The sequence below is a fragment of the Aethalodelphis obliquidens genome, unplaced genomic scaffold (genome assembly GCF_003676395.1).
Source record: "Aethalodelphis obliquidens isolate GAN/ISIS:26980383/991018 unplaced genomic scaffold, ASM367639v1 scaffold102, whole genome shotgun sequence".
Lineage (NCBI taxonomy): Eukaryota > Metazoa > Chordata > Mammalia > Artiodactyla > Delphinidae > Aethalodelphis > Aethalodelphis obliquidens.
In genome coordinates, this window is record NW_020838046.1 from 2,341,803 (window position 1) to 2,369,393 (window position 27,591).

General features: G+C 47.0%; 1 protein-coding gene and 1 pseudogene across 1 annotated transcript; one reads left to right on the forward strand and one right to left on the reverse strand.

The window, feature by feature from the left end:
- Nucleotides 1–206: 206 nt before the first annotated feature.
- IBA57 (iron-sulfur cluster assembly factor IBA57) lies at nt 207–12,833 on the forward strand. The gene is made up of 3 exons (XM_027096494.1): nt 207–654; nt 10,667–11,010; nt 11,447–12,833. Exons 1-3 carry the CDS (start codon nt 314–316, stop codon nt 11,836–11,838), a joined length of 1,077 nt encoding a protein of 358 aa, XP_026952295.1. The 5' UTR covers nt 207–313; the 3' UTR covers nt 11,839–12,833.
- Nucleotides 12,834–14,485: 1,652 nt separating this feature from the next.
- LOC113614708 (E3 ubiquitin-protein ligase rififylin pseudogene) lies at nt 14,486–18,708 on the reverse strand (annotated as a pseudogene).
- Nucleotides 18,709–27,591: the final 8,883 nt, after the last annotated feature.

Consider the following 27,591-nt stretch of genomic DNA (forward strand, 5'->3'; position numbering starts at 1 on the left):
GACAGCCCGAGGCCTCGCCCCCGCGCAAGGTCCGCCCACCCTCACCCTGGCCACTCACGCGAGCACCGCTCGCGCGCCTCCAGGGATTGCTGTGGTACTAGCCCGCGCATGCTCGCGCACACTCCGCCCCCCACGCACACTTCGCCCGCCCGCCGTCAGGGGCTGTTTTGGGGCCCGCCTGCACCGCCTCCCCCCCCCCCACCTCCGCCCCGCGCACGCTCCGCTCGCCCGCCTCCAAGGTGTTGTGGCGCGCGCCCGCCCGCTCGCGCCGCCGCCCGGGCCGCCCCTTCCCGCCGCCTCACTCCTCCCCAAGATGGCGGCCGCAGCGCTGCTCCGGGGTGCAGCTCCAGGGCGTGGCGGCCGGGCCTGGAGCTGGCGGCTGCGCGCTGCTCCGAGGCGTCGCCTGGGCCACAACTCCTGCTGTCATCGTGGTGAGTCCGCGGGCAGCGCGGCGTGGGCCTGCTTCCTACTGGACGAGCGCGCCCTGGTGCGCGTGCGTGGGCCGGACTCTGCGCCCTTTCTCCTGGGTCTGCTGACCAATGAGCTGCCGCTTCCAGGTCCTGCGGCCGGCGAGGCTTCAACTTCGGCGCGTTCGGGCTACGCCCACTTTCTCAACGTCCAGGGACGCACCCTCTATGACGTCATTCTCTACGGGTGAGAGCGGGTTGGGGCACAGGCTCCGGGGGACCGGGGTAGGGGAGGGGGTATCACCCAGGGGAAGGGCACCCAGGAGCGGGCATGAGAAGGCTTGGAGGATGGGCTTCCATGGAGAGCTCTCAGGGGAGGGGTAGGCACCGGGGAGGGGCGGACAGGGGGCGGAACTAAGGACACCCAGAGGCAGGGCACCTAGGGGAGGGCTACCAATGGCCCAGGACGGACATCCAGGAGAGGACATGCAGGACAGGGCATCCAGGGGAAGGGACACCTGGGAACCTGTGCATGGGGGGGCCGAGGTGGGCCTCCAAGGGAGGGCACCTGAGGATGGGAGGCGCGCCCAGTGTAGGGAACTTGGGGACCCGCACACAGGGTGGGCTGGGGATGGGCACCTGGGGGAGGGCACCGGGGCAGGGCAGCCATAGGTGAGCTGGAGCCTGCACCCAGGGATGGGCCAGTGACACTCACCAATGGGAGGGCCTGGGCGTCCCTGCGCCTGGCCTCTGATCCTGCTCAGACCCACTGCACGGAGAAGGGGTCGTGGCACCTGGAGCCACACTGCAGGGAGCAGTCTCTGCGCGACTGGCTTGTGCTACTACTTCCTGAGTTCTCCAGTGTACACACATTTCTGTCCAAAATCTCTCCGTATTCAGTGATTATTAGCGTTTGGTGTTTTACATCAGTCAGTGCTGATTTTATCATGACTTTCTGTGATGGTCACCAGGACAAGCCAAGTCAGTGGCCTTTAGAGCTATAGAGCTTTCGGTTTTCACTTGCTTAGCTTTCTCAGACTTTCTCAGAGGTTCTTCTAGAAACTGTCATGCAGTTGCAGGTCGTTGCCCTGCCTGAAACTGCCCTGGAAACTCCAGTGTCCCTCTTCTATTGTGGGTTCTTGTCTGCATCTTCCTCAGTGCCTGCCTGCTGGAGGAGTATGTTCTTTAGTGCCTTGTTGAGAGGTAGGATACTTCAGGTGGACCTTTGACTCCTTCAAATGGTTTTACCTGATAGCTTGGCTGGGCATAAAATTCTAGGCTGAAAATCGTCCCTGAAAACACTGAAGCCACAACTGGCATTGCTGTCAAGAGGCCTGGTGCCTTTTTATGTTTGAGCCTTTGTGTGTGACTGCTTTTTCTTTGGACACTCTTCGGGGCTCTTTTTCATCCTGATGTCTTGAAGTGTTATGACGATGTGTTGTATTTTGGGTCTTCTTTCATGTCATGTTGCTGGGCACTTGGTGGGCTGTATGACTCTGGAACAGGACTCAGTCAAGTATGACCCTTGGGCAGATCCAGCTCACTCTGTTTTCATAAGTAAAGTTTGATTGGAATGCTGCATGCCCATTTGTTTGTATACTGTGTGGCTACTTTCATTTTCCAATGGCAAAAGTATAATTAGTAATATGATAATGTGGTAGAGACCGTGTGGCCGCAAACCTAAATTATTTACAGTCTGGTTCTTTACAGAAAAGGTTTGTTGTCATTATCTGTTTTATGTAATTATTACCTTCCCAGTAGTTGCTTTAATCTCTTTTAGAAACTGCGTTCTTTGATTATCTTAAACCCTCTGTGTCAGTAATTTTCAGTTAATCTATCAGTGTTGTAATGATGTTGTTTTGGTCCCCAAATTTTCTTCCTTGAGTCTCCAGTCTGCCTTTACATCTTTATGCCTTTGCATTCTTGTTATAATGAATTTTATATCCTCGTAAGTCACTCTACAGTGTAAAATTTTTTTGTTTCTAGGGGTTTTTTCTCTTCATACTTTTCCTCAGGTCTGAAGCGTTTTTGCTTAGCTGCTGGGCCAGCAGTTCTTGTCACCAAGCATGTATGTGGTGGCTCTTTCCACACATTGTGGATGCCCTGATTTGTCCTATAGAGGAGTTTGTTTTTCTCTCTCTTGTTAATTCCTGAGAATGGGGTATCGCAGTGCCACTTGCTGTCTGTGTGCTAAGGGAATTGGGGTGCACTGTGATGACGCCCCATGACCCCAGGTGCTCTTCTGAGATTCCAACTCAAAGTCCTTTGTGGGGAGTGCCGCCCCGAGGGGTTGGGGTGGGATCTTCATTCCATCAGAAAGAGACAGCCTGAGTTAGTGGCCCCACTTCTCCTGAGCAGTTAGAGGAGAGAAGGTATGAGAACACTCCCTCAGATGGCTGCTCTTGGGCCTGGGGGCTTGGTAAACAATGTCCAGATTTCTCTCTCCCAGTTCTGCTCAGGGGCATGGGGTGCCAAGCCTGCTGGCCTTCCACCCCATCGCTATGCCTTTGTTCTGGTCTGATGCCTGCTGTTAGTTCATGGGATGTGATCCTTCCCCTCCTGGTTGCTCTTGGCCCTTTACCTACATCTGATCTCACTGAGGTCTGCTTTCTGGGAAGAGGGACACACTGGCAACTGGCTGTCCCGCCTGGGAGCCTGGGACCTTCCTGTTTTCTTCGTGCTTGCTCTCTGCCTGGTGTTTTCTCTGCACCCTCTCTCTGGAATTTTTCTTTTTCTTTTTTTTTTGGCCAACTGCGCAGCTTGCGGGACTTCAGTTCCCAGACCGGGGATTGAACTGAGGCCACGGCAGTGAAAGCCTGGAATCCTAACCACTAGACCACCAGGGAACTCCTTGGGATTTTTCATTTAAACTGTCACGCTTCTAGTTTCCCATTCTTGAGTTGTTCCTTCCTCAGTGCACCCTGGTCCGGATGTAGAAGCATCTCTCAGACAAAGCTTTAGCTTTTTGTTTTTGTCTTTTTTTAATAGATCTTTATTGGAGTACAGTTGCTTCACAATACTGTGTTAGTTTATGTTGTACAACAAAGTGAATCAGCCATATGCATACATATGTCCCCATATCCCCTCCCTCCTGAGTCTCCCTCCCATCCTCCCTATCCCACCCCTCTAGGTCATCGCAAAGCACCGAGCTGATCTCCCTGTGCTATGCTGCTGCTTCCCTCTAGCTAACTATTTTACATTCGGTAGTGTATATATGTCGATGCTACTCTACTTCGCCCCAGCTTCCCCCTCCCCGCTCCGTGTTCTCAAGTCCATTCTCTATGTCTTTATTCCTGCCCTGCCACTAGGTTCATCAGTTCCATTTTTTTTGATTCCATATATATGTGTTAGCATACGGTATTTTTCTCTTTCTGACTTCACTCTGTATGACAGACTCTAGGTCCATCCACCTCACTACAGATAACTCAATTTCGTTTCTTTTGATGGCTGAGTAATATTCCATTGTATATATGTGCCACATCTTCTTTATCCGTTCATCTGTCAGTGAACATTTAGGTTGCTTCCATGTCCTGGCTATTGTAAGTAGTGCTGCAATGAACATTGTGGTATATGTCTCTTTTTGAATTATGGTTTTCTCAGGGTATATGCCCAGTAGTGGGATTGCTGGGTCAAACGGTAGTTCTATTTTTAGTTTTTTACAGAACCTCCAACCGTTCTCCATAGCAGTTGTATCAATTTACATTCCTACCAACAAGCTTTTTGTTCTTAGAGTAGACTTTATAGGGAGTTCCCTGTTGGCCTAGTGGTTAGGATTCCAAACTTTCACTGACGTGGCCTGGGTTCAATCTCTAGTCAGGGAACTGAGATCCTGCAAGCCATGTGGTGTGGCCAAAAAAATAAAGAAAAAAGAAAAAGTAGACTTTTTAGACGAATTTTAGGTTCATAGCAAAATTTAGGGGAATGTACAGAGACTTCTTATATACTCTCTGCCCCCACGCATGCATAGTCTCCCCCGTTATCAACCTCTTCCTCCAAAGTAGTATGTTATTTACAATCGACGAGCCTGCATTAACACCAAAATTACCCAGAGTCCTTAATTCACATTAGGTTTCACTGCTGGTGCTGGACAAATTGGACAAATGTATAATAATGTGTATGTACTATTGTAATATATATGGTAGTTTCACTACCCCTAAATATCCTCTGTGCTCTACCTATTCAACCCTCCCTTCCTCCTAACTCCTCACAACCACTGAAAGGATCTTTTTGGATCTGGAACTGTCTCCATAGTTTCACTTTTTCCAGAATGTCACGTAGTTGGAATCATAGAGTATGCAGCCTTTTCAGATTGACTTCTTTCACTTAATGATATATATTTGTGTCCTCCATGTCTTTTCAGGGCTTGATAGCTCATTTTAGTGTTGAATAATAGTCCAGAGTATGCAGCTTTTTCAGATTGACTTCTTTCACTTAGTAATATACATTTAAGTGTCCTCCATGTCTTTTCAGGGCTTGATAGCTCATTTTAGTGTTGAATAATAGTCCATTGTTTGGATGTACCAGTTTATGTATCCATCTACTGAAGGACTTCAGCAGTTGCTTCCATATTGTTGCAGTTATGAATAAAGGTGCTATAAACATCTGTGTACAGGTTTCTGTGTGGCGGTTAGTTTTCATCTCCTTTTAGGTAAATACCAGGGAGTGTGATTGCTGGATTGTAAGGTAAGAATATGTGTAGTTTTGTAGGAAACCACCAAAATATCTTCCAAAGTAGCTGTACGATTTTGCATTCCCACCAGCAATGAATGAAGACTTTCCATTGCTCCATAACCTCACCAGCATTTGGTGGTGTCAGTGTTCTGGATTTTGATCATTCTAATAGGTGTGTAATGGTAGCTTGTTGTTTTTTTAATTTGCTTTTCCCCGTTGACATATGACGTGGAGCATCGTTTCATACGCTGTTTGCCACCTATCTTTGGGGAGGTGTTTGTTGAGGCCTTTGGCCCATTTTTAATCAGGTTGTTTCCTTATTTGAGTTGTAAGTGCTTTTGAATATTTTGAGTGACAGTCCTTTGTCAGATGTGACTTTTCAAACCTTTTCTCCCAGTCTGTGGCTTGACTCCTCACCCTCTCAGCTGAGGCTTTGTGTTTTTTTTTGTTTTTTTTTTTTTTTGCGATACGCAGGCCTCTCACTGTTGTGGCCTCTCCCGTTGCAGAGCACAGGTTCCGGACGCGCAGGCTTGGTGGCCATGGCTCACGGGCCCAGCCGCTCCGCGGCATGTGGGATCTTCCTGGACCGGGGCACGAACCTGTGTCCCCTGCATCGGCAGGCGGACTCTCAACCACTGCGCCACCAGGGAAGCCCGAGGCTTTGTGTTTTGAAAGTCTTTCCTCATTCTGACCATGTGTTTGTTTCCTGGGCCTCTGTCTTCATGATGGAGGCCTTAAGTGCTGGCTGCAGAGGAGATGCTCCAGGTTCTGGTCCTGGGCTGCTCTGGCTTTTGTGGGACACACTGAAGTCTCTGTCTATGGGTTTCTAGGGGGTGTCTCTGGGGGCCATCCCACCGGGGTTGCCTGGTGAGGATTCGGATGGTCCACTGCTCCCTTGTTTCTCTCCATGCCTGGTTCCCCTTGTGCTCGTCTCAGCTGGCTCTATGCTGAGTCTGGTCTCGGCAGGTTCCTGGTATGTGTGTACCCAGCAGAGGGAAGGTGGGCAGTGGGGCTAGTGCATCTCTGCCCAGGACCTCATGGTTCCTATGGCAACCCCACTGAGCCTCCATTTAACCCGCGTCTCTTCTGCCCTCCTGCTGTGGCCATGCTCTGTGGGCCCCTGGATTGTCTGCTTCCTGCCTTGTGGGGAGCGTGTAGGGCTCCATATACTCAGTCCCCCATGGGCACGCCGTAGGCTGTTCCCTTAGGCGACTTGGAGTATGCCAGCCTGACAGGGTCCTCCGTGTACAGTCCTGCAGCAGTCCAAGGCCCCTGGTGAGTGCCGCCACTCCTTGACAGGCATTAGGGTCTGGTCTCTGTGCACCTGTGTGTCCCTTACCTGCTAGCCCCCTTGTGCCCCATGCCTGCCCATGCCTCATGACCTGGTACCTGCAGTGCCCCTGAGGGGATCTGTTTATGTGTGAAGACCCTGGCCCTGGGCAGAGCTGGGTCCAGGGCTGCACTCGAGGCGTGAGGTCTCTGTGTTTATGGGGGTGGTGGGTACCAGGGTGTCAGGTACTGTGCAGGGCATTGGGCTGCTGGAGGAGGGCACTCTGGGCGTTCTGGATGAGGAGTTAGGTGGGCTTGACCCTCCCTTTTTGGGTTTTCACACAGCCTGCGTCCTGGGCAGGAGGGTGGGTGAGGATGGACACCTGGGATTGCACTGCCACCACATGCCATATCCAGGTCCTGCCTGCCAGGCCGTCTGGGGAAGCTGCAGGTGCCCCTCGACCTTCCTTTTCCTGCTGCTGCGGTTGTGCTGCTAGGAGGGGCTTCCAGGCTTAGCAAATAAAACTGTGGGTTGCCCAGCTAAATTTCAAACAGACACAGGTGACTTTTTAGGAGGTGACCTATGCAGTGTTTGGGAAATACATACACTAAAGACATTACACTGTTTTCTGAAGTTGAAATTTGACTGGACATCCTGTGTTTTATCTGGCGGCTCTACTCAGGGGCACTTGGCGACGTCTGGGGATATTTGTGGTTGTCATTCAGGCGTGGATGCTCCTTGCATCTAGTGGCCTGGGCCCAGGGGTGCTCTCAGCGCTCAGCAGTGCCCAGGATGGCCCCACAGAGAGTGCTCCAGCCCACACATTGGCCATGCCAGCCAAGAAAGCTGCCCTGAGCATAGGCTCACCCTACTTCACCTCTTCTTCTTCTGACCTGTCCCCTGTTACTCAACTGCAGCAGGGGCAGCAGACAGTCTGATTTGGGGTGGTGGGGAGCAGGGGTGCATTGCAGCTTTGTTGGTCCTCAGGGGCTGAATGGCACATGGCCATTGGCACAGGTAGCTCAGAAAGTGTCTGAGCCCAGAACCTGGCCCTGCCCCACCCAATTTGTCTTGAACCCCGTGGAACATCCGCCCTGTGAGTGAGATGGGGGCATCAGCCTGGGGCCTGTCTACCCCGGCATCCTGGTGGTCCCTTCACCAGCCCTTCTCAGGGCCCTCCCCATGCTGGGCCTCCTCCCTCCTTGGGTATGGCTTTACCCTCATTTCTCCCTCTTCCCTCCAAGGTTTACTCTCCCCTACAACCTCACATTCTGTCCACCCATGCCCAATTCCTCCCCTTGCCAGTATTTCATACTGTTTCTGTCTGCTTCCTTTATCGGAGATTAAAAAAATAAAAATGTATGTAAATTGATACAGCCACTGTGGAGAACAGTATGGAGGTTCCTTAAAAAACTACAAATAGAACTACCATATGACCCAGCAATCCCACTACTGGGCATATACCCTGAGAAAACCATAATTCAAAAAGAGTCATGTACCAAAATGTTCATTGCAGCTCTATTTACAATAGCCTGGAGATGGAAACAACCTGATTGTCCATCATCGGATGAATGGATAAAGAAGATGTGGCACATATATACAATGGAATATTACTCAGCCATAAAAAGAAATGAAATTGAGCTATTTGTAGTGAGGTGGATAGACCTAGAGTCTGTCATACAGAGCGAAGTAAATCAGAAAGACAAATACTGTATGCTAACACATATATATGGAATTTAAGAAAAAAATGTCATGAAGAACCTAGGGGTAAGACAGGAATAAAGACACAGACCTACTAGAGAATGGACTTGAGGATATGGGGAGGGGGAAGGGTAAGCTGTGACAGCGAGAGAGTGGCATGGACGTATATACACTACCAAACGTAAGGTAGATAGCTAGTGGGAAGCAGCCGCATAGCACAGGGAGATCAGCTCGGTGCTTTGTGACCCCCTGGAGGGGTGGGATAGGGAGGGTGGGAGGGAGGGAGACGCAAGAGGGAAGAGATATGGGAACATATGTATATGTATAACTGATTCACTTTGTTATAAAGCAGAAACTCACACACCGTTGTAAAGCAATTATACTCCAATAAAAATGTAATAAATAAATAAATAAATAAAAATAAAAATGTACCTGCACATGGTTAAAAAACCTAATAACATTAAAAGGCTTTTGATGAAAATTGACCGACTGCTGTCTTCCTTCTCACCGGCATGGACCAATCTTCTCCAGAGGCATCTCCTTTTTCTTCTTTCTTTTTAACTTTTTATTTCGAAATAGTTATAGATTTACAGTAAGCCACAAAAAAATGAACAGGGATGTCCCATATTCCCTTCACCCAGTTCCTCCAGTAGCATCATCTTGCCTCCTATAGTCCAGGGTCACAATTGGGACGGACATGGGCCAGCCACAGGGCACCCTCAGGTTCTCCCAGATTTCCATATGCTCTCATGCATGCAGCTCTAATTTGATCACACATGTAGACCTGTGTAACCTCGATCAAGACAGAGCTGCTCCATTACCATCAAGCTCCCTTCTGCCCTCTGTGGGCATACTGCCCTTCTCATCCCCTTATCCCCGAGCATAAATATGCTTGCTCTCCATGTTTATGATCATGTCATTTCAGGAATATCGTACAAACAGAGTCTTCTGAGATTGGATTTCACTCACCTTCATGCCCTTTGGCTTCATCAGTAGTCTGTTCCTTTTCCCTGCTGAGTAGTATTCCATTGAGGGAATGGACCACAGTTTGTTTAACCATTCACCAACTGAAGAATATTTTGGTTTCATTTCTTGGCTGTTAAGAATAAAACTGCCTCTAACGTTCATGCACAGGTTTTATGTGAACACCTGGGGTGTTTTCTGGGATAAATACCCAGGAGTACAATGGCTGGGTTGTGTGGTAGCTGCATGTTTAGTTTTATAAAGGACTGCAAACCATTTTCCAGAATGTCTGTTCCATTTACGTTCCCACCAGCAAGGCTGAATGATCCAGCTTCTCTGCATCCTCACTGCCTTGGATGTTCTTATTTCTGATAGTTGTGCCGTGGTATCTCGTCGTGGTTTTAATTTGCCTTTGTTTCATGGTAAGTGACTTTGAACTTCTTTCCATGTGGTTATCTGAGGCAGCGCCTTTGAACTCTTCTGTTTTTTTCTGGCATTTTAGTTCCATCCGTAAATGATCCTTTTTCCACCCCTCAGCCGATCTCATTTTTGACCTTCTTTGAGGACTGTTTGGAAGGTGAGGTGCTAACCTGACTTGCTGCTACAGCCTGCTGTGTTCCACATGGTTGTCCCTGTCCTTATTGGACCCGTGCCTGATAGTTACATGCATGGACATGACAGGGTTTGTGCTGTAAGGTGAACCCACCAAGCAAGCCTCTGTAGCTCTTTCCTCGGGGGGTGACTGGCTGCTCCAGGGCAGCAGTTAACCCTTTCCTGCCTGGGGAGGGGGTTGGGGGCACAGCTGATGGGTTCTGGAGGAGGGGTCTGGGGTACCAGCTGACGACCTTTCTGTCTTATACGTGCTCCTGGAAGGTCTTACCGCTTCTGTGTCTCAGCTCTCACCCAGCTGTGGGTCCTTGCTCAAGCCACATCTATAACCAGGACTCCAGCCATGTACTCTGGGTCCTGGATGTCTCCACTTAGGGCCCCTCCACCATGTCTGATGGTGCACTGGTCTCTCCTCTGTGCTCATCTGTCTGTAAGGGCCCCATCATCCATCCGTCAATGACAACAGGATCTGGGGTCATTCGGTGGATGTGGGCTGCCTGAAGTGAGGGTTAGGTTGGTTCTGGAGCCCTGATCAGGTTGCGGAGCTTCCCTAGGGGAGGTGGGCGGTGGGCATGGGTAGGGTGTGGCTTCACCACGCATCTCACCTGCGTCAGCTGTCTGCTGTCCTCCCAGCTCTTCCTGCCTGCCCACATCCCTCCTGAAATCCATTGTGTGCCCTGCCTTAGGACCCTTGGCTTCTCAGTGGCTTCTCAGGGCTGGAGGGGACAAATCCTGGACTTCACTGTGGCCATCTGTGCCTTTCCGCCTCACCTTGCGCACCAGACACCACTGTGGTCCCAGGGCCCTGCTTCCCACCTGTTGGGCCAAGCCCTCTCCTCCACCTGCCAGACTGTTTCCTGGGGTTTCCTCCCTGGGCAGGGAAGGGTGGTGCCATGAGGTCTCCAGCACATCGCTGTGCTGTGCAGCTTTAATAGGTGGTCCGAGGTGCACTTGGGAGGCACAGCACGTACGGCCGCGGCCTGACTCCATGCACTTTCCACGGTGTGCCGTGCCCGCCCCCATGCACCCCTTCCTCTCCCCACAGGCTCCCTGAGGGCTCCCACGAGCAGCCCACTTTCCTCCTGGAGTGTGACAGCTCAGTGCTGGATGCGCTGCAGAGGCACCTGGTGCTGCACAAGATCCGGCGGAAGGTCACCGTGGAGCCATGCCCCGAGCTGCGGGTGTGGGCCGTGCTGCCCTGTGCCCCTGAGGAGGCCGGCAGGGCTGTGCTGCTTCAGGAGAAGGCCGAGTGCACCACCATCCTCACCCGTGATCCCCGGACTGCTCGCATGGGCTGGCGGCTCCTCTCCCAGGATGAGGGCTCAGCCCTGGTGCTCGGGGGCCGTCTTGGGGACCTCCAGGATTATCACCGGCACCGGTACCAGCAAGGTATGGACATGGGGTTGGACCTGGGGAAGGGTCGGGGGTAGAGGAGTGGTGCTGGATGGGGACGGGGGAAGGACAGGGTGGGATGGGAAGGGACCGGAGGGGTGTGACACAGAGCCCTGGGGAAACTGTGTGGTAAGCCCAGGCACTGGGAGGAGCCAGGGGAGAGAGCAGAGATCCGGGGTCAGGGGTAGGGTCGACTTCTTTAGTGGGTAGTATTGAGGGCCAGACCAAGGTGCTCACCCAGGGACCAGAGCGGGGTGCTGGAGTAGGGAGCTGGAGGATGGGGAGGGACAAGAAGGGGTTCTAGGAGGGACCCGGAGGATTGTGGCGGGTCAGGTGGTGGGACTCCTACAGGCCAGTCCCCCCGGCCACTCTTGATTGAGCCCCCAGCTCTGGAGGACACCTAGTCTCACCAAGCCTCTCCCTACCTCTACAGGCGTTCCCGAGGGGGTCCATGACCTGCCCCCAGGAGTAGCCCTACCGCTGGAGTCTAACCTGGCCTTCATGAATGGCGTCAGCTTCACCAAAGGCTGCTACATTGGCCAGGAGCTGACGGCCCGCACCCACCACATGGGTGTCATCCGAAAGCGCCTCTTCCCAGTACAGCTGTCAGGCCCCCTCCCTGTGGGCAGCATTGCCCCTGGCACCGCTGTGCTCACCAAGTCGGGGCAGGCAGCCGGCAAGTACAGGGCAGGCCTGGGGGACGTGGGTCTGGCTCTGTTGCGGTCCGAGAAAATCAAGGGTCCTCTCCACATCAGAAGCTCTGAGAGTGGCGTTGTGGCCCTAACTGCATCTGTGCCAGACTGGTGGCCCACATCCACGAAGTAGTCCTGGATGTCCCTGCAGTCTTGTACAAGGCCTCTGTTTATCTGCTGCACCCTGTAGGCCAGCCCCCACTTCCTAGGGTGGCCCAGTTGAAAGAATACCCCCTTGGAGGGTCCCCAAGTATACGTGGGCCTCCCAGAGCTGCAGGCATGGTGGGGCATGCTGCTGCAGCCCAGGTGTTCCCAGCCCATCATGCTTCCTGTGGAGGGTCCTGTGCTGAGGCTGGCTGTCCTCTGGTGGTGGCTTTGTGGCTGGAGCATCAGGAGCCCTCCTGAGGACTGAGGGTGGGTAGAAGTGAGTCCTGCACCTGCCTCTGTGCTGAGCAGAGGCCCAGCTTCCACCAGGCCCTGGATGAGATTCCGAACCATATAGATCTAGAGGTAGTTCATCCGTCAGCCAAGGGCAGGATGCCTTGGGGCTGTCCGCACCCCTCTGAGCCTGCTTGGTCAGGCCTGGAAAGGAGGCTTCTTAGTGTCTGGGGTGGCTGAAGGGGCACGTGGGCTCTGGGAATGGTCTTACCATGTTGGCTTGGCGGCATGTCTCAGGGTGGGAATCTCTTGGGGCCAGGTGGAGTGGCGGTGTCTGTGAGTGGAGGCACATGCACTGCTCACACCCACCTGAGCCCTCCAAGGTGTATCTCTGTGCTCAGGGGTGCCAGCTGGGGGAGCCCCAATACTATTTTATGCCAGGGTAGCACATCTCCACAGCTTCGGCCCCACAATGGCATTGGCAGCCCCCTCTCCCCACCATAGCCCTTGTGAGCTCAGGGGAGGAGTGGCTGCCCTGGGACGGCAGTGCCCAGGGTGCAGAGAGGAGTTTCTGCTTGGTTTACTTGCTGCTGTTTTCTGATGTAGTCATGTCTTCACAGTAAGGGGATGACTTACTTCCCCACTTTAAACCACTGACCTCCATTTTCCCACTGCAGTGTGAATCTTGTGGTTCCTGGGTGTCCTACCTGATGCCTCAGAGTGGCTATTAAAGTGTGACGCACAACTGCCCCATGTGGAACTCTGGTTTTTTTTTTTTTTCCCCCCTTAACTTTATTTATTTATTTATTTAAAATTTTTATTGTAGTATAGTTGATTTGCAATGTTGTGTTAGTTTCTGCTCTACAGCAATCAGTTATACATACATCCACCCTTTTTGAGATTCTTTTTCCATATAGGTCATTACATAGTATTGAGGAGAGCTCCCTGTGCTATGCAGTAGGTCCTTATTATCTATTTTATATATAGTAGTGTGTATATGTCAATCCCAATCTCCCAATTTATCTCTCCCCCACCCCTCCCCACTTCCCACACTGGTAACCATAAGTTTGTTTTCTACATCTGTGACTCTATTTCTGTTTTGTAAATAAGTTCATTTGTACCATTTTTTTTAAGATTCCGCATGTAAGCGATATCATATATTTGTCTTTCTCTGTCTGACTTCCTTCACTCAGCATGACAATCTCTAGGTCCATCCATGTTGCTGCAAATGATATTATTTCGTTCTTTTTTTATGGCTGAGTAATATTCCATTGTATATATGTACATTTTTTTTAAAGATTTCAACAAATTTTTACAATATATATTGAGCACTAATTCCTGTACAGCTTATTCTTACTACTTGGGATCCAGCTATTCCAATGTATTATGAACCAGTGAGCTGTCCATGTCTTTTAAAACAAGTCTCAACTGAAATCTCAGAACAGTCACAGCAAAAGCCATGGAATAATGGAAGAATTAGATGTTTCCATCATAATTAAGACCAAGGCTCCATGATGGGCAGGAGAGAGCATTCAAGGATAAAAATCAAGTTTTCTACCTAGGTTAGACAGTAACTGAATTGGGATCTTAGAATTCCCAAATTTTATTTGGTGTAGTAATCAGATACAAAATAGGCAGGGGCAGCTTTTTTTCCTAAATGGAAACCTTCACCAAAAGAGGTTAGAAGACTTCAAGGCAAGTTCTTTCTCCAAAATGAGTAAATGACATCAGTTCTAATTCTTACTGAGGTTACAAACCAACCATCAGAATATTATTAACTCATGTCTAAGAGGGAAATTGGGAGGTAGGGAAAGGTAAGGCCTCAGCAGAGAAAGCAAGTTTTAAGTAGGGAGACAGCCAGCTTCTGCCCTGAAGTTATTGCTAGGTTGTAACTGAGCTGCATATATGTAGACCTGTTTCACAGAGGAATTGAGTAGCTGAATCCTTTGTTAATCTGGTAGGCACTGTAAACTGTAGTATTTACTGTCCAGCAGAAAGGTGAAAGATGATGTCTTTACAGGGAAATCTCTTGATTCCCCCAGTTTCTACAAAGGCTGTAGCCAAGAATCAAATCATCCAGGACTTGGTATAATGTCAAGGTAGATGATCCAGTGTTCAGCTGACAACCACTTTATAAAATTATTTCACTCCCCCAAAAAGGGATTAGTGGTTGATGGAGCGAAAGCATTAAGCATGTCTGTACCAATAAACAGGTTCCCTTAGAGGTTTCCCACTGCTTTCCAAAGACATGATTGGTTCTTCTAGTCTGAGAGATCTTGGCTGCAAGGGGTGGGGCTGACTGCCAAGGCCTTTAGGTGTTTAAGGGTTTGCATAGCTCATCCAGTGGTAATGGGGGCACATACAGCTTTTCTGATAGTACATAGTATGTATGTTTGTGCTTGGCTAAGCTTCTCCAGCAAACTTAAGCTCTTCTAGTGGCGAAAAGACCCTAGGAGGGCTCAAAAACATCACCTACTCATTGCATGGCCCTTCCTAAAGGGCTTAGAGAATGCTTCTTCCTGACCCTCTATCAGTAGGCTGAGAAAGGAAATGGGAGTAGGGAGTCCCCACCAACTTGGGGAACTAAGACTTCTAGCTGTCTGCTCAAAGGCTGAATCCAGCATCATTCAGTACCTTCTGATACCTCTTAGGTGCTGTGTCTTGCATACTCAGTCTCCAGGAACTTCATAAGAAGTCTGGCTAGAGAAGGGTGAGGCTCTCTGCCTAAGTCTCTGTGCCTTCAGTGAGACCATGTTTAAAACCTCTGTGGGAAGGAGGGACCTCATGCTCAGGGGAAAGTGGTTTAAGGCTGTTTGTTGGAGAAGTCAAGCCAAGCAGAAAGCCATTACTTCCACCCAACGCTTTGCTTTTTCTCATAAGCTAAAATTAAGGATGGCACAAAGTCAGGCCCCAAGAGAAGAAGCAGAAATGATCCATGCACCATCTCTTGCACAGAGGCTGGAATTTCCCAGCAGTTTGAAAGCCAGATGCTTTGTTGACTGCCAAGGGCATGTTAGGAGACTGATAGCTTCCAATCCCAGCACTTAAAGAAGCAACTCTTAACGACTTCAAGTTTTTTTCAGTAGCATTTGTGTTTCATTTCTCACCAGAAATGAGTCTACTGGTCCAAATTCTGCCCTAAGGAGGATCACTACTGGTCTCGTAAGCTAACGCCTTTTTGGTCTGAAGAAGCACATGGATTTTAGGTAATGCAGCAACAGACTTTAGCAAAGGTTGGTTAAAGCACAGAAAGCTGGAGGGACCAGAAATGAATCCAGATGTGCTGGGGAAGAAGAGAGCCATTTCTACCAGGACTTCTGGTGGGTGAAACAGAGGCATGCAGCTCAGGGGGATGGGCAGGCTACAGGAAGAAGGGTGAAACTGTTTAGGTTCTCAGAGGAAGGGAGGAAGATATGGTCCCAATTCCAGAAAGTCCTCTCTTCATCAGTTACCATCATCAACCCAAGATCATTGAAACAGGGACTTGGCCTTTGTGATCTGTATTAGTTCCCACTGGCCTCGGCCTCTGCCAGACACAAGGTGCACTTCTGAAGCAAGACAGGCATGCCCAGAGGTGACACAGCATCTTTGCTTGCCCTGGTCTTAGGAACACTGCAGAGTTTCTTGTTAGCCTGCCCCTCTATAAGCTGGCTAACTGTGGGCACAGACATCTCGAGCTATGTCACTGTAAAGCACTGAAGAAGCCAGTAGAAGCCCTCAGGATCAGAAGACATGCACGGCTCAGATCACGTACTGCCGGCAGATGGGACACTGGTTCATGCACTTGCCACACTTGGTACAGGTGACCATGTGGCTGCACTCCAGCAGAACACAGTCGATGGGCGAGTCCATGCAGATCCGACACAGGTTCTCCTCCAGGCTGGATGGCACTGCTCCCCTGCTTCCCTGTTTTGGTCTTCAGCAGCACACACCAGCTGCTGGAGTCCCCTCTGACCCTTGTACAGCCACCTCACCCTCCATCAGCTCCCACTTCTCACAGCAGCCCTTGTAGTTGATGAAGTTGTGAGCCAGGATCTCTTTGAGATGCCACACAGTTAGGCCTTCAACGTCCTCCGGTTGGTCAGGTCAGACAGAGAGGCCCTCCAGCCTCAGCTATCCTCTGAGTCGACGGTCTGCGTCCACCCTCAGTAGGTGCTCTGGCTGTGCTCTCCAGGTGGACGGGTTCCTCTTGGTCCTGAGACACGTGGCCATTGGCCTTCCTGGCCACGCTTGTGAAGTGCGCCCCACAGGCCTTGCAGCTTGGTTCTGAGACCGTGGGGGAAGGGAAGGAGCTGTACCCAGGGTTAGAATAAGCCTGCGACCTGGCTTCATGGGGCAGTGAGGCTGCCTCAGGCTGTCCATCCAGGCTGAACGAGTTGCAGCAGGTTGCCCAGATAAAATCTGGGAGGGGAGGGGGGGAGGGGAGGGGAGAGGCCGGATCCTGCCCGTGTACACCTCAGGCAGGGGAGCTGTGGGCTGTGCCCTGGTGGCATCTTGGGGCTGAGGGGCGGTCACGACATCCTCATGGCAGCCCCAGGAGTTTGCTGTACAACATCTTTATCCATTCCTCTGTCAATGGACATTTAGGTTGCTTCCATGTTCTGGCTATGGTAAATAGTGCTGCAGTGAACATTGCGGTGCATGTATCATTTCAAATTATGTTTTTCTCTGGAAAAAATCCCAGGAGTGGGATTACTGGGTCATATGGTAGTTCTATTTTTAGTTTTTTAAGGAACCTCCATAGTGTTCTCCATAGTGCCTGTACCAATTTACATTACATTCCCACCAACAGTGTAGGAGGTTTCCCTTCTCTCCACACCCTCTCCAGCACTTATTGTTTGTAGATTTTTTGATGATGGCCATTCTGACCGATGTGAGGTGATATCTCATTGTAGTTTTGATTTGCATTTCTTTAATAACTAGCAATGTTGAGCATCTTTTCATGTGCTTTTTGGCCATCTGTATGTCATTCTTGGAGAAATGTCTATTTAGATCTTCCACCCATTTTTTAACTGGGTTGTTTGTGTTTTTATATTGAGCCGCATGGGTTGTTTGTATATTTTGGAAATTGGTCCCTTGTCTGTTGCATCATTTGCAAATATTTTCTCCCATTCTGAGGGTTGTCTTTTCGTTTTGTTTTTGGTTTCTTTTGCTGTGCAAAAGCTTTTAAGTTTAATTAGTATTTAAGTTTAATTGTTTATTTTTGTTTTCATTTTCATTACTGTAAGAGGTGGATCAAAGAAAATCTTGCTGCTATTTATGTCAGAGAGTGTTCTGCCTATGTTTTCCTCTAAGAGTTTTATAGTATCTAGCCTTACATTTAGGTCTTTAATCCATTTTGAGTTTATTTTTGTGTGTGGTGTTAGGGAGTGTTCTAATTTCATTCTCTTACATGTAGCTGTCCAGTTTTCCCAGCACCATGAACAAAAGAGACTTCCTTTTCTCCATTGTATATTCTTGCCTCCTTTGCCATAGATTAGGTGACCATAGGTGCGTGGGTTTATCTCTGTACTTTCTATCCTGTTCCTGTACTTCTGTTTTTGTGCCAGTACTCTACTTTTTGTTTGTTTTTTGTTTTGTGTTTGTTTTTGGCTGTGCCACGTGGCATGTGGGATCTTAGTTTCCCAACCAGGGATTGAACCGGTGCCCCCTTGCAGTGGAAGTGCAGAGTCCTAACCGCTGGACTGCCAGGGAATTCCCAGTACCATACTGTTTTGATTACTGTAGCTTTGTGTATAGTCTGATGTCAGGGAGCCTGATTCCTCCAGCTCTATTTTTCTTTCTCAAGATTGCTTTGGCTATTTGGGGTCTTTTGTGTTTCCATACAAATTTTAAACGTTTTGGTTATAATTCTGTGAAAAATGCCATTGGTAGTTTGATAGGGATTGCATTGAATCTGTAGATTGCTTTGGGTAGTGTATTCATTTTGACAATATTGATTCTTCCAATCCAAGAACATGGTATATCTCTCTATCTGTTTATGTCATCTTTGACTTCTTTCATCAGTGTCTTGTAGTTTTCTGAGTACAGATCTTTTGCCTCCTTAGATAGGTTTATTCCTAGGTATTTTATTCTTTTTGATGTGATGGTAAATGGGATTGTTTCCTTAATTTCTTTTTCTGATCTTTCATTGTTAGTGTATAGGAATGCAAGTGATTTCTGTGTATTAATTTTGTATCCTGCAACTTTACCAAATTCATTGATGAGCTCTAGTAGTTTTCTGGTAGCGTCTTTAGGATTTTCTATGTATAGTACCATGTGATCTGCAAAGAGTGACAGTTTTACTTCTTTCTTTCCAATTAGGATTCCTTTTATTTCTTCTTCTTCTCTGATTTCCATGGCTAGGACTTCCAAAATTATGTTGAATAAAAGTGGCAAGAGTGGACATCCTTGTCTTGTTCCTGATCTTAGAGGGAATGCTTTCAGCTTTTCACCATTGAGAATGATGTTTGCTGTGGGTTTGTCATATACGGCCTTTATTACGTTGAGGTAGGTTCCCTCCATGACCACTTTCTCGAGAGTTTTTTTTAAAATATTTATTTATTTATCTTAGTTGTGCTGGGTCTTAGTTGCAGCATGAAGGCTTTTTAGTTGCGACATTCAGACTCTTAGTTTTGTCATGCATGCGGGACCTAGTTCCCTGACCAGGGATCAAACCTGGGTCCCCTGCATTGGGAATGCAGATTCTTACCCACTGGACCACCAGGGAAGTCCCATCTGGAGAGTTTTTATTATAAATGGGTGTTGAATTTTGTCAAAAGCTTTTTTTCTGCATCTATTGAGATTATCATGTGGTTTTTATTCTTCAGTTTGTTGATGTGGTGTATCACATTGATTGGTTTGCATATGAATGAAGAATCCTTGCAACCCTGTGATAAATCCCACTTGATCATGGTGTATGATCCTTTTAATGTGTTGTTGGATTTGGTTTGCTAGTATTTTATTGAGGATTTTTGCATCTATGTTCATCAGTGATATCGGCCTGTAATTTTCTTTTATTGTGGTATCTGTCTGGTTTTGGTATCAGGGTGATGGTGGCCTTGTAGAATGAGCTTGGGAGTGTTCCTTTCTCTGCAGTTTTTTGGAAGAGTTTCAGAAGGATAGGTGTTAGCTCTCCTCTAAATGTTTGATAGAATTCACCTGTGAAGCCATCAGGTCCTGGACTTTTGGTTGTTTGGAGTTTTTTATCACATTTTCAATTTAGTACTTGTGATTGGTCTGTTCATATTTTTTCCTGGTTCACTTTTGGGAGATTGTACCTTTCTGAGAATTTGTCCATTTCTTCCAGGTTTTCTATTCTATTGGCGTACAGTTGCAAGTCTCTTTTGATCCTTTATATTTCTGCGGTGTCCATTGTAACTTCTCCATTTTCATTTGTAACGCTATCGATTTGAGTCCTCTCCCTTTTTTTCTTGTTGACTCTGGCTAAAGGTTTATCTATTTTGTTTATCTTCTCAAAGAACCAGCTTTTAGTTTCATTGATCTTTGCTATTGTTTTCTTTGTCTCTGTTTCATTTATTTCTGCTCTGATCTTTATGATTTTTTTCCTTCTACTAACTCTGGGTTTTGTTTGTTCTTCTTTCTCTAGTTGCTTTAGGTGTAAGGTTAGGTTTTTTATTTTCTTGTTTCCTGAGGTAAGATTGTATTCCTATAAACTTCCCTCTTAGGACTGCTTTTGCTGCATCCCATAGGTTTTGGATCACTGTGTTTTTATTTTGAGTGGAAGGTGCTGGGTCTTGGTTTTGGGTAAACTAGATACATTGAGATGCTTTCCCTGTGCACACCAGATAAAAGACTTTAGCAGAGTTTCTCAGTTTGCTGGACTGACAAGAAGGGAAGAGGCCTCAGAGGCCTGGACCAGTGATGGAGCTCCGAGTCCAGAGGAGATTGGCCCCTGGTGACTCTGAGCTGTGGTCTGCAGACCCAGGGCAAAAGGCAGACAGGCCTGTCCCTGTGAGGCATGTGAGCAGTTCCCACAGAACTGGGATGGGATGACTGAGTGACAAAGGAGCCATCCTGGTGTTGGGGCAGCAGCAGTATCCCCTCCAAGAACCTGCAGCCAGATGCAGCCAGGAGTCACTCCAGGAGGAGGTGGGGACAGTGGAGCTGGGGGGTGGGGAGCTGCTGGGAGCCTGAGGGGAAGATGGGGCACAGAGACGGACTGGGAAATTGAAGGTGACTGAGACATGGGGGGCTCTGAGGGCTTGGCCAGCCCAGTGAGGCGAGGTTCCCCTCAGGGAAGGAAACAACCAGGCAGTTCTGACCCCTTCCCATTCCCCCAAACTGAGAGCAGGTGGTCCGGCTGGATGGGCAGCACCATTCTGAGGTTCAGTCTCCTGGAGTGAACAACATTAAAAAGGCAGGACATCCACTGGACCAGAATGGAGTAGGTCCTCATGACATATAAATAAAGGACACAGGGGCCCATGTACCGATGGTGCTGCCAGTATCTGTGCTGTGAATTAAAAAACGTTCAGGGTGGGACTTGTCTGGTGGTCCAGTGGGTAGGACTCCACACTCCCAATGCAGGAGGCCCGGGTTCAATCCCTGTTCGGGGAACTAGAGCCTGTGTGCATGCCACAACTAAGAGTTTGCATGCCTCAATGAAGATCCCACGTGCCGCAACTGAGACCCGGTGAAGCCAAAAAAAAAAAAATCTTTAAAAGAATATAGTATATTAAAAAACTGCTCAGGGCTTCTCACTGTGGATGCCCAGAGTTGGGAGCCAAGTGTCTTCTCTGGGTAGTGGTATTTATGGAACATCAGTCCCTTGGGCTGAGCGTGAGCCGCTGTGCCGACATGTGACCTTATGTGGGAGCCATAAAGTAAATGAGAAAGGAGGTGTTTTATGTGTGGGCAGCTTCCGACTGAAATGCTGCTGGGAGATCATGTGTCCTGTAAATGTCTTCAGGGTTCTCCAGGTAACTGTGACCTTAAAATATTTGGTTCAGATCCAAAGAAATGCACATTCCCTGTTTTACCTCAGTGCTTTTAAAAGGAGACTGCCATATGACAGAAGTACTACTTTTCTTGGACAACCAAGTCAGTTTTCACAGAAACGCTGGAGCTTGCAGGAAGCTCTGACTTTCAGGAGCTCTAAAGCCAGCCTTCTTGTGCACATTACCCAGAGGGGGTTCAGTCAGTGTTTAATCTTTACGTTTGCTTCCAATTTCATAAACACTGAGCACTGGGAGAACTGGTGCAGATACTAGGGAAGGTTTTTGCTGATTTTCCTATTTGCTCTAGTTTGTTTTGTAGAAAGTATGTCATAGTTTAAAAAAAAAAATGGTAGCACTGGGTGGTAGTATTTCTAGAAGCCTGGCAAATGCAAGTGTAAACCTTTCTTTACAATCCCTTATCCAACTCAAGTTTTACAGAGAATAAGTTCTAAGGAATATACCTTTGTTGTTAAAACCCCCCAAAACCCAGAAACACTAATTTAACCCCAAAAGAAACATGAGTCAGCAGAAAAATCATAGAATCAAACCTACAAATTTTCAGATATTGGAGTAACCAGGCATATAAAATAAGTGTATTTAGTATATTTAAAGGAATAAAGTAAGGCATTTAAATAACAGTAAGAAGCAAGAGACTATAAAGACGATTAAGCAGGTCATAAACAGATCAAAGAGAACTTGTAGAAATAAAAATATATTCTTTTAAAAAAATCCATGGGTGTATTTTCTGAAGAATTGGGAAATATGATAAAAAGTAAGAGATGGGAGAAGGGAGAGAAGATTTAGTGTAATAACATAGTTATCTAAGTGGAATTACAGAAGGAGAGAAAAGAACATGGGGCAGAGGAAAGAAATAATGGCTGAGAATTTTCCAGAATTGATGGAAGTTGTCACTTCTTAGGCTCAGGAAGCCCAGTGGGTCTGTAGCTGTACCTCGTCACATCTTAATGAAAGTCCATAATCCCAAAGACACAGGGAAGATCTTGAAAGTAGGTAGAGAGAAAAATCTTAAAAAAAAAATTGGTTTATCAAAAGCAACAATGGAAGCCAGAAGGGAAGTGAGTAATGCCTTCAATGTACTGAGAGAAAAATAACTATCAGCCTAGAATTGTATACCCAAAACTGTCATTCACGAATGAGGTGAAATAAGACATTTTCATCTGAGATAACTGTGATTCTCAGTAAGAAATATATATTTGGTCTTGTCCTTAATCCTGGCACAGAGCTCCTAAAATTCTTGGAATTTCCTAAGTAATTAGAGTGATAGAAGTGTGTTAATATCTATAACAAGCTCCTGTCAACCACACCAGACTTTATGTTAATGAGGTGACTTTTAGAAAGCCTTGAAGGATGGGGCCCGGTTGCTAGAGGAATCAACCATGTGATTCGAGGGTTAGAACTTTCAATCCCACTCGCTGACCTCTGGGAAGGGGAGAGGGGCTGGAGCTGGAATCAGTCACCAAAGGCCAATGATTTAATCAATCATACCTTTATAATGAAGCCTCCATAAAACCCCAAAAAGATGGGGTTTGGAGAGTGTCCAGGTCAGTGAATACATGGAGATTTGGGGAGAGTGGCATGCCCAGAGAGGGCATGGAAGCCCCATGCCCCTTCCCACATACCTTGCCCTTTGCATCTCTTCCATTTGGCTGTTATATCCTTTAATAGCAAACCAGTAATCTGCTAAGTAAAATGTTTCTCTGTATTCTGTGAGCCGCTCTAGCAAATTAATTGAACCCAAGGAGGGTTGTAAAAATCTATCTATAGCCAGTTGGTCAGAAGCACAGGTGATAACTTAGACTTGTGATTGCCGTCTGAAGTGGTGAGGGGGCAGTCTTGGGGGACTGAGCCCTTAACCTGTGGGCTCTGATGCTATCTCCAGGTACATAGTATCAGAATTGGGTTGAATTGTGGGATACCCAAGTGGTATTGGAGATTTGCCTGGTGTGGGGAGAGAACATACACATCGGAATTGGGTGCAGAATTGTACAAACAAACAAAAAGTTTAGAATTTAAATATTCTCAAGGATGACTTTAAGGCAGAAGGAAAGTCCCATAGAAGAAATCCCATAAGGGAAAATATGAAAGGCAAGATTAGAATGAATGTGCGGGGCGGGGGGAAGGTAAATATGTGGATAAATCTAAAATGCTGAATCTGAAAGTTGATATTTATAATGCCTAATTTGGGAGTGAGTTTATGCTAATGAGGTGGCACAGGGTGGGCCCATAGATGGCCTTAGAATGGGACCAGTCACCATGAAGACCAAGCGATGAGAGGGTGGGAACTTTCAGTCACACCCCACCCTCCAGGGAGGGAGGGGGTCTGGAGATTGAGCTCCATAAAAACTCTGGAACAAGATTTGATGAACTTCCAGGCCAGTGAACACTCGGAGGTGCTGGGAGGGTGGTGCCTGGAGAGATCATGTGCGCTCCATGCATTGAAGCCCCATACCCTGCCCTACATATCTCTTCCATTCGGCTGTTTCTGAGTTATATCTGGAGTGCAGGTCATAAACCAGTAAACCTAAGTAAAGTGTTTCCTGAGTTCTGAGTCACTCTAGCAAATTAATCGAATCTGAGGAGGGGGTCATGGGAACCCCTGAATTTGTAGCCAGGTTGGACAGAAGTGTTGATGGCCTGGGTGCCTCATGGCAATTGGCATTTGAAGTGGGGGCCATCTTGTGGGCTGAGTCCTTGAACGTGTGGGGTCTGACCACTAACTCAGGAACTTAGTCTCAGAATTGGGTTGAACTGTTGGACACCTGGTTGGAGTCAGAGAGTTGGAGAGTTGGTTGTTGGAAAAGGCACCACCTATTTGATGTCAGAGAAAAAAACACAGAAACCTCTCTCATTAATTGGCAAATCAATAAAAGTCAGTAAAGACAAGATGATAATAACAGAATCAATGAGCTTGATCTAATGCATCTATCAACCATTGCACTCAGTGATTGAAGAGTACACATTCCTATCAAAAACACATGAAACATGTCTTTGTTCTCAACCCTAAAGTTTCCACAACTTTCAAAGAATTGGTTTCATAGAGACCATATCCTTTGACCAAATTTTGCCTAAAAAGATACCAATAAAAAGATAACTAAAAATCCTTCATCACTTGAAAGTTAAGAAAGTCACATCTAAATACCTCATGGGTCAAAGAAAAAAGTCATCACAAATTATCAGCTACTTAGAAATGAAATGACAATGAAAATACAACAAAATTTGGTTGTGGGTTTATATTAGGGGTAACTTTATAGCTTTAGTCATTTTATTTAAAAAGACCAAAAGTTTAAACAGTTGTGCCTCTGACTTAAGAAGTTAGCAAAGTAACGACATAATAGACTCAAAGAAAGTAAATAATAAACAGAAATTAAAGAAGTAAAAAACTGAAAAGCAGAGGAGCAACAAAACCAAGTATTTTTAGTTAACAGGGCAATAGGAGTGGGAAGAGAATCCTGGGGGCTGCATGGGAGGCAGGGGGGCCAGGTCTGCACTCTCCTTTTGCCCAGCCTTTTCTGGAAAAAAACCCTTTCTTCCCACCGGACTGCTGTGTTTCCTTGCCATGTTCCCCTTTCCACCTGGTGTTGCAGGTAACTTGATCTTCCAGAAGCTCTCTTTAAAAATATATTTTTTAAAAATATATGTTTACTTTGTCCCATTTCTTCTTCTTCCCATTTTCATTTCTTTCCACCTGGTGTTGCAGGTAACTTGATCTTCCAGAAGCTCTCTTTAAAAATATATATTTACTTTGTCCCATTTTCTTCCGGGTTTATCTCTGTGTTGCTTCTGTGTAGTTGAGGTCTTTCTATGTTTAATATGTCAGTTTTGCGTCTATTTTTTTCGCCACATTTCATGAGCACTTATCCCTCTGTCATCACCATGGATGTTTTTTTGTGGCTTCCAGTATTTGGATATCACTTGGTTCACTCAACTAGGCCACAGATGGACATTCAATATGTTTTCTTTGTGCTTTCTCTATCTTTTTTAGATGATAATATTTTGATACACATCTTGCAGATAAGTCTTGTGGGATGATTTCCTCTTGACTCTTTGTATTTCAGATTTCATGGGTCGCTATGGGCATGGGCAGGATGCTAACCCCCTTGTGGGTGGCACTCAGCCAGTTGTGCTGCGTTCTTTTCTTGGCACTGGTTCCAGGAGTATTTATAAAATAGATTTGAGAAAAATTATCAAGTTGGAAAGCTGAGACTGAGTTGGATGGAGACCCCATTGTAAGAGGCCGGTACCAAGAGCTTGTACCTGATGCCCCCAGCATATCTGAGTGGAGGCTGGCGGATGCTGATCCCTCCTCCCCTTTTATGTTTAGACATGCTTTCTCCAACATTTTATTTTGAAAATATCTAACACAGAAAGTGAGGGTTTTTTAAAACATATTTATTGGAGTATAATTGCTTTACAATGGTGTGTTAGTTTCTGCTGTATCACAAAGTGAACCAGCTATACGTATACACATAACACCATATCCCCTCCCTCTTGGGTCTCCCTCCCATCCTCCCTATCCGACCCCTCTAGGTGGTCACTAAGCACCGAGCTGATCTCCCTGTGCTATGTGGCTGCTTCCCACTAGCTATCTATTTTACGTTTGGTAGTGTATATATGTCCATGCCACTCTCTCACTTCGTCCCAGCTTACCCTTCCTCCTCCCCGTGTCCTTAAGTCCATTCTCTACATCTGCATCTTTATTCCTGTCCTGCCCCTAGGTTCTTCAGAACCTTTTTTTTTTAGATTCCATATATATGTGTTAAGATATGATATTTGTTTTTCTCTTTCTGACTTGCTTCACTCTGTATGACAGACTCTAGGTACATCCACCTCACTACAGATAACTCAGTTTTGTTTCTTTTTATGGCTGAGTAATATTCCATTGTATATATGTGCCACATCTTCTTTATCCATTTATCTGTCAATGGACACTTAGGTTGCTTCCATGTCCTGGCTATTGTAAATAGTGCTGCAGTGAACATTGTGGTACATGACTCTTTTTGAATTATGGTTTTCTCAGGGTACATGCCCAGTAGTGGGCTTGCTGGGTCATATGGTAGTTCTATTTTTAGTTTTTTAAGGAACCTGCATACTGTTCTCCATAGTGGCTGTATCAATTTACATTCCCACCAGCAGTGCAAGAGGGTTCCCTTTTCTCCACACCCTCTCCAACATTTATTGTTTGTAGATATTTGATGATGGCCATTCTGACCAGTGTGAGGTGATACCTCACTGTAGTTTTGATTTGCATTTCTCTAATTATTAGGATGTTGAGCATCCTTTCATGTGTTTGTTGGCCATCTGTATATCTTCTTTGGAGAAATGTCTATTTAGGTCTTCTGCCCATTTTTGGATTGGGTTGTTTGTTTTTTTGATATTGAGCTGCATGAGCTACTTGTATATTTTGGAGATTAATCCTTTGTCAGTTGCTTCATTTGCAAATATTTTCTCCCATTCTGAGGGTTGTCTTTTCATCTTGTTTATGGTTTCCTTTGCTGTGCAAAAGCTTTTAAGTTTCATTAGGTCCCATTTGTTTATTTTTGTTTTTATTTCCCTTTCTCTAGGAGGTGGGTCAAAAAGGATCTTGCTGCAACGTCTGTCATAGAGTGTTCTGCCTGTGTTTTCCTCTAAGAGTTTTACAGTGCCTGGCCTTACATTTAGGTCTTTAATCCATTTTGAGTTTATTTTTGTGTATGGTATTAGGGAGTGTTCTAATTTCATTCTTTTACATGTACCTGTACAGTTTTCCCAGCACCAAGAAACTGAGAGTTTTGCAGTAAACACTCCTTGGACATGCCCAATTTGCAATGAGCTTCTGCTGTGCTTTTTCCTTTGGGTATCAATCCCCCACCCTAATCCTCTAGCCACCCCCCACCCCTTGGCCTTCCTTAATTTTTGAGGCATTTCCAAGCAAGTGGCAGACCTCAGCCACACCCATCCCTAGCGCCTTCATCAACATCATTTATGGCTTTTTTTTTCCTCTTGGAGGTAAAATTAGCAGATGGTGAAATGCACAAATCCTGCTGTTTGATGAATTCTGAAAAATACATACAATTGTGGTAGCTCTCTCCTGCCCCTTCCTAGTCAGGCTGTATGCCCCAACCATCACAGGTGTGCTGAACCTGCTCTAAAGCTTCATGTCAGTGGAATCACACGATGCTGCACTTCCAAGGGAGGTTTTGTTCTCGGCACATTTTTGAGCCTCCCCCATGATGCATGTGTCCCTGGTGCAGTCCTTTTATTGCTGAGTAGTGCTGGTTGAGTGGACGGACCACAGTTAGCTTATCCATCTCCTATCGAGGGACCCCTGGGATATTTGCAGTTTGGGCTGTTATGGGGAAAGCAGCAGTGAGCATACAAACCATGACCAGACCATCTGTAAAAATAGAAATCTGACCTACAACCTTTGGCCACCAGCCCAAGAAACCAACCCACCATCTCCAGTAGCCAGCCTGTTATAGTCAGACTTGCAGGATGTCAGCCTGCTATCTCTAGCAACAGTCCAGGCAGCCAAACAACAACCCCTGCAATTAGCCATCAGCCCCAAACCA

What these genes read in the sequence shown, in the direction of transcription:
- IBA57 (XM_027096494.1), top strand. Translation starts at nt 314, where the DNA reads ATGGCGGCCGCAGCGCTGCTCCGGGGTGCAGCTCCAGGGCGTGGCGGC. An exon ending in TATGACGTCATTCTCTACGG is followed by an intron (nt 655 to 10,666) that starts GTGAGAGCGGGT and finishes CTCTCCCCACAG; the next exon opens with GCTCCCTGAGGGCTCCCACG. An exon ending in CCGGCACCGGTACCAGCAAG is followed by an intron (nt 11,011 to 11,446) that starts GTATGGACATGG and finishes CTACCTCTACAG; the next exon opens with GCGTTCCCGAGGGGGTCCAT.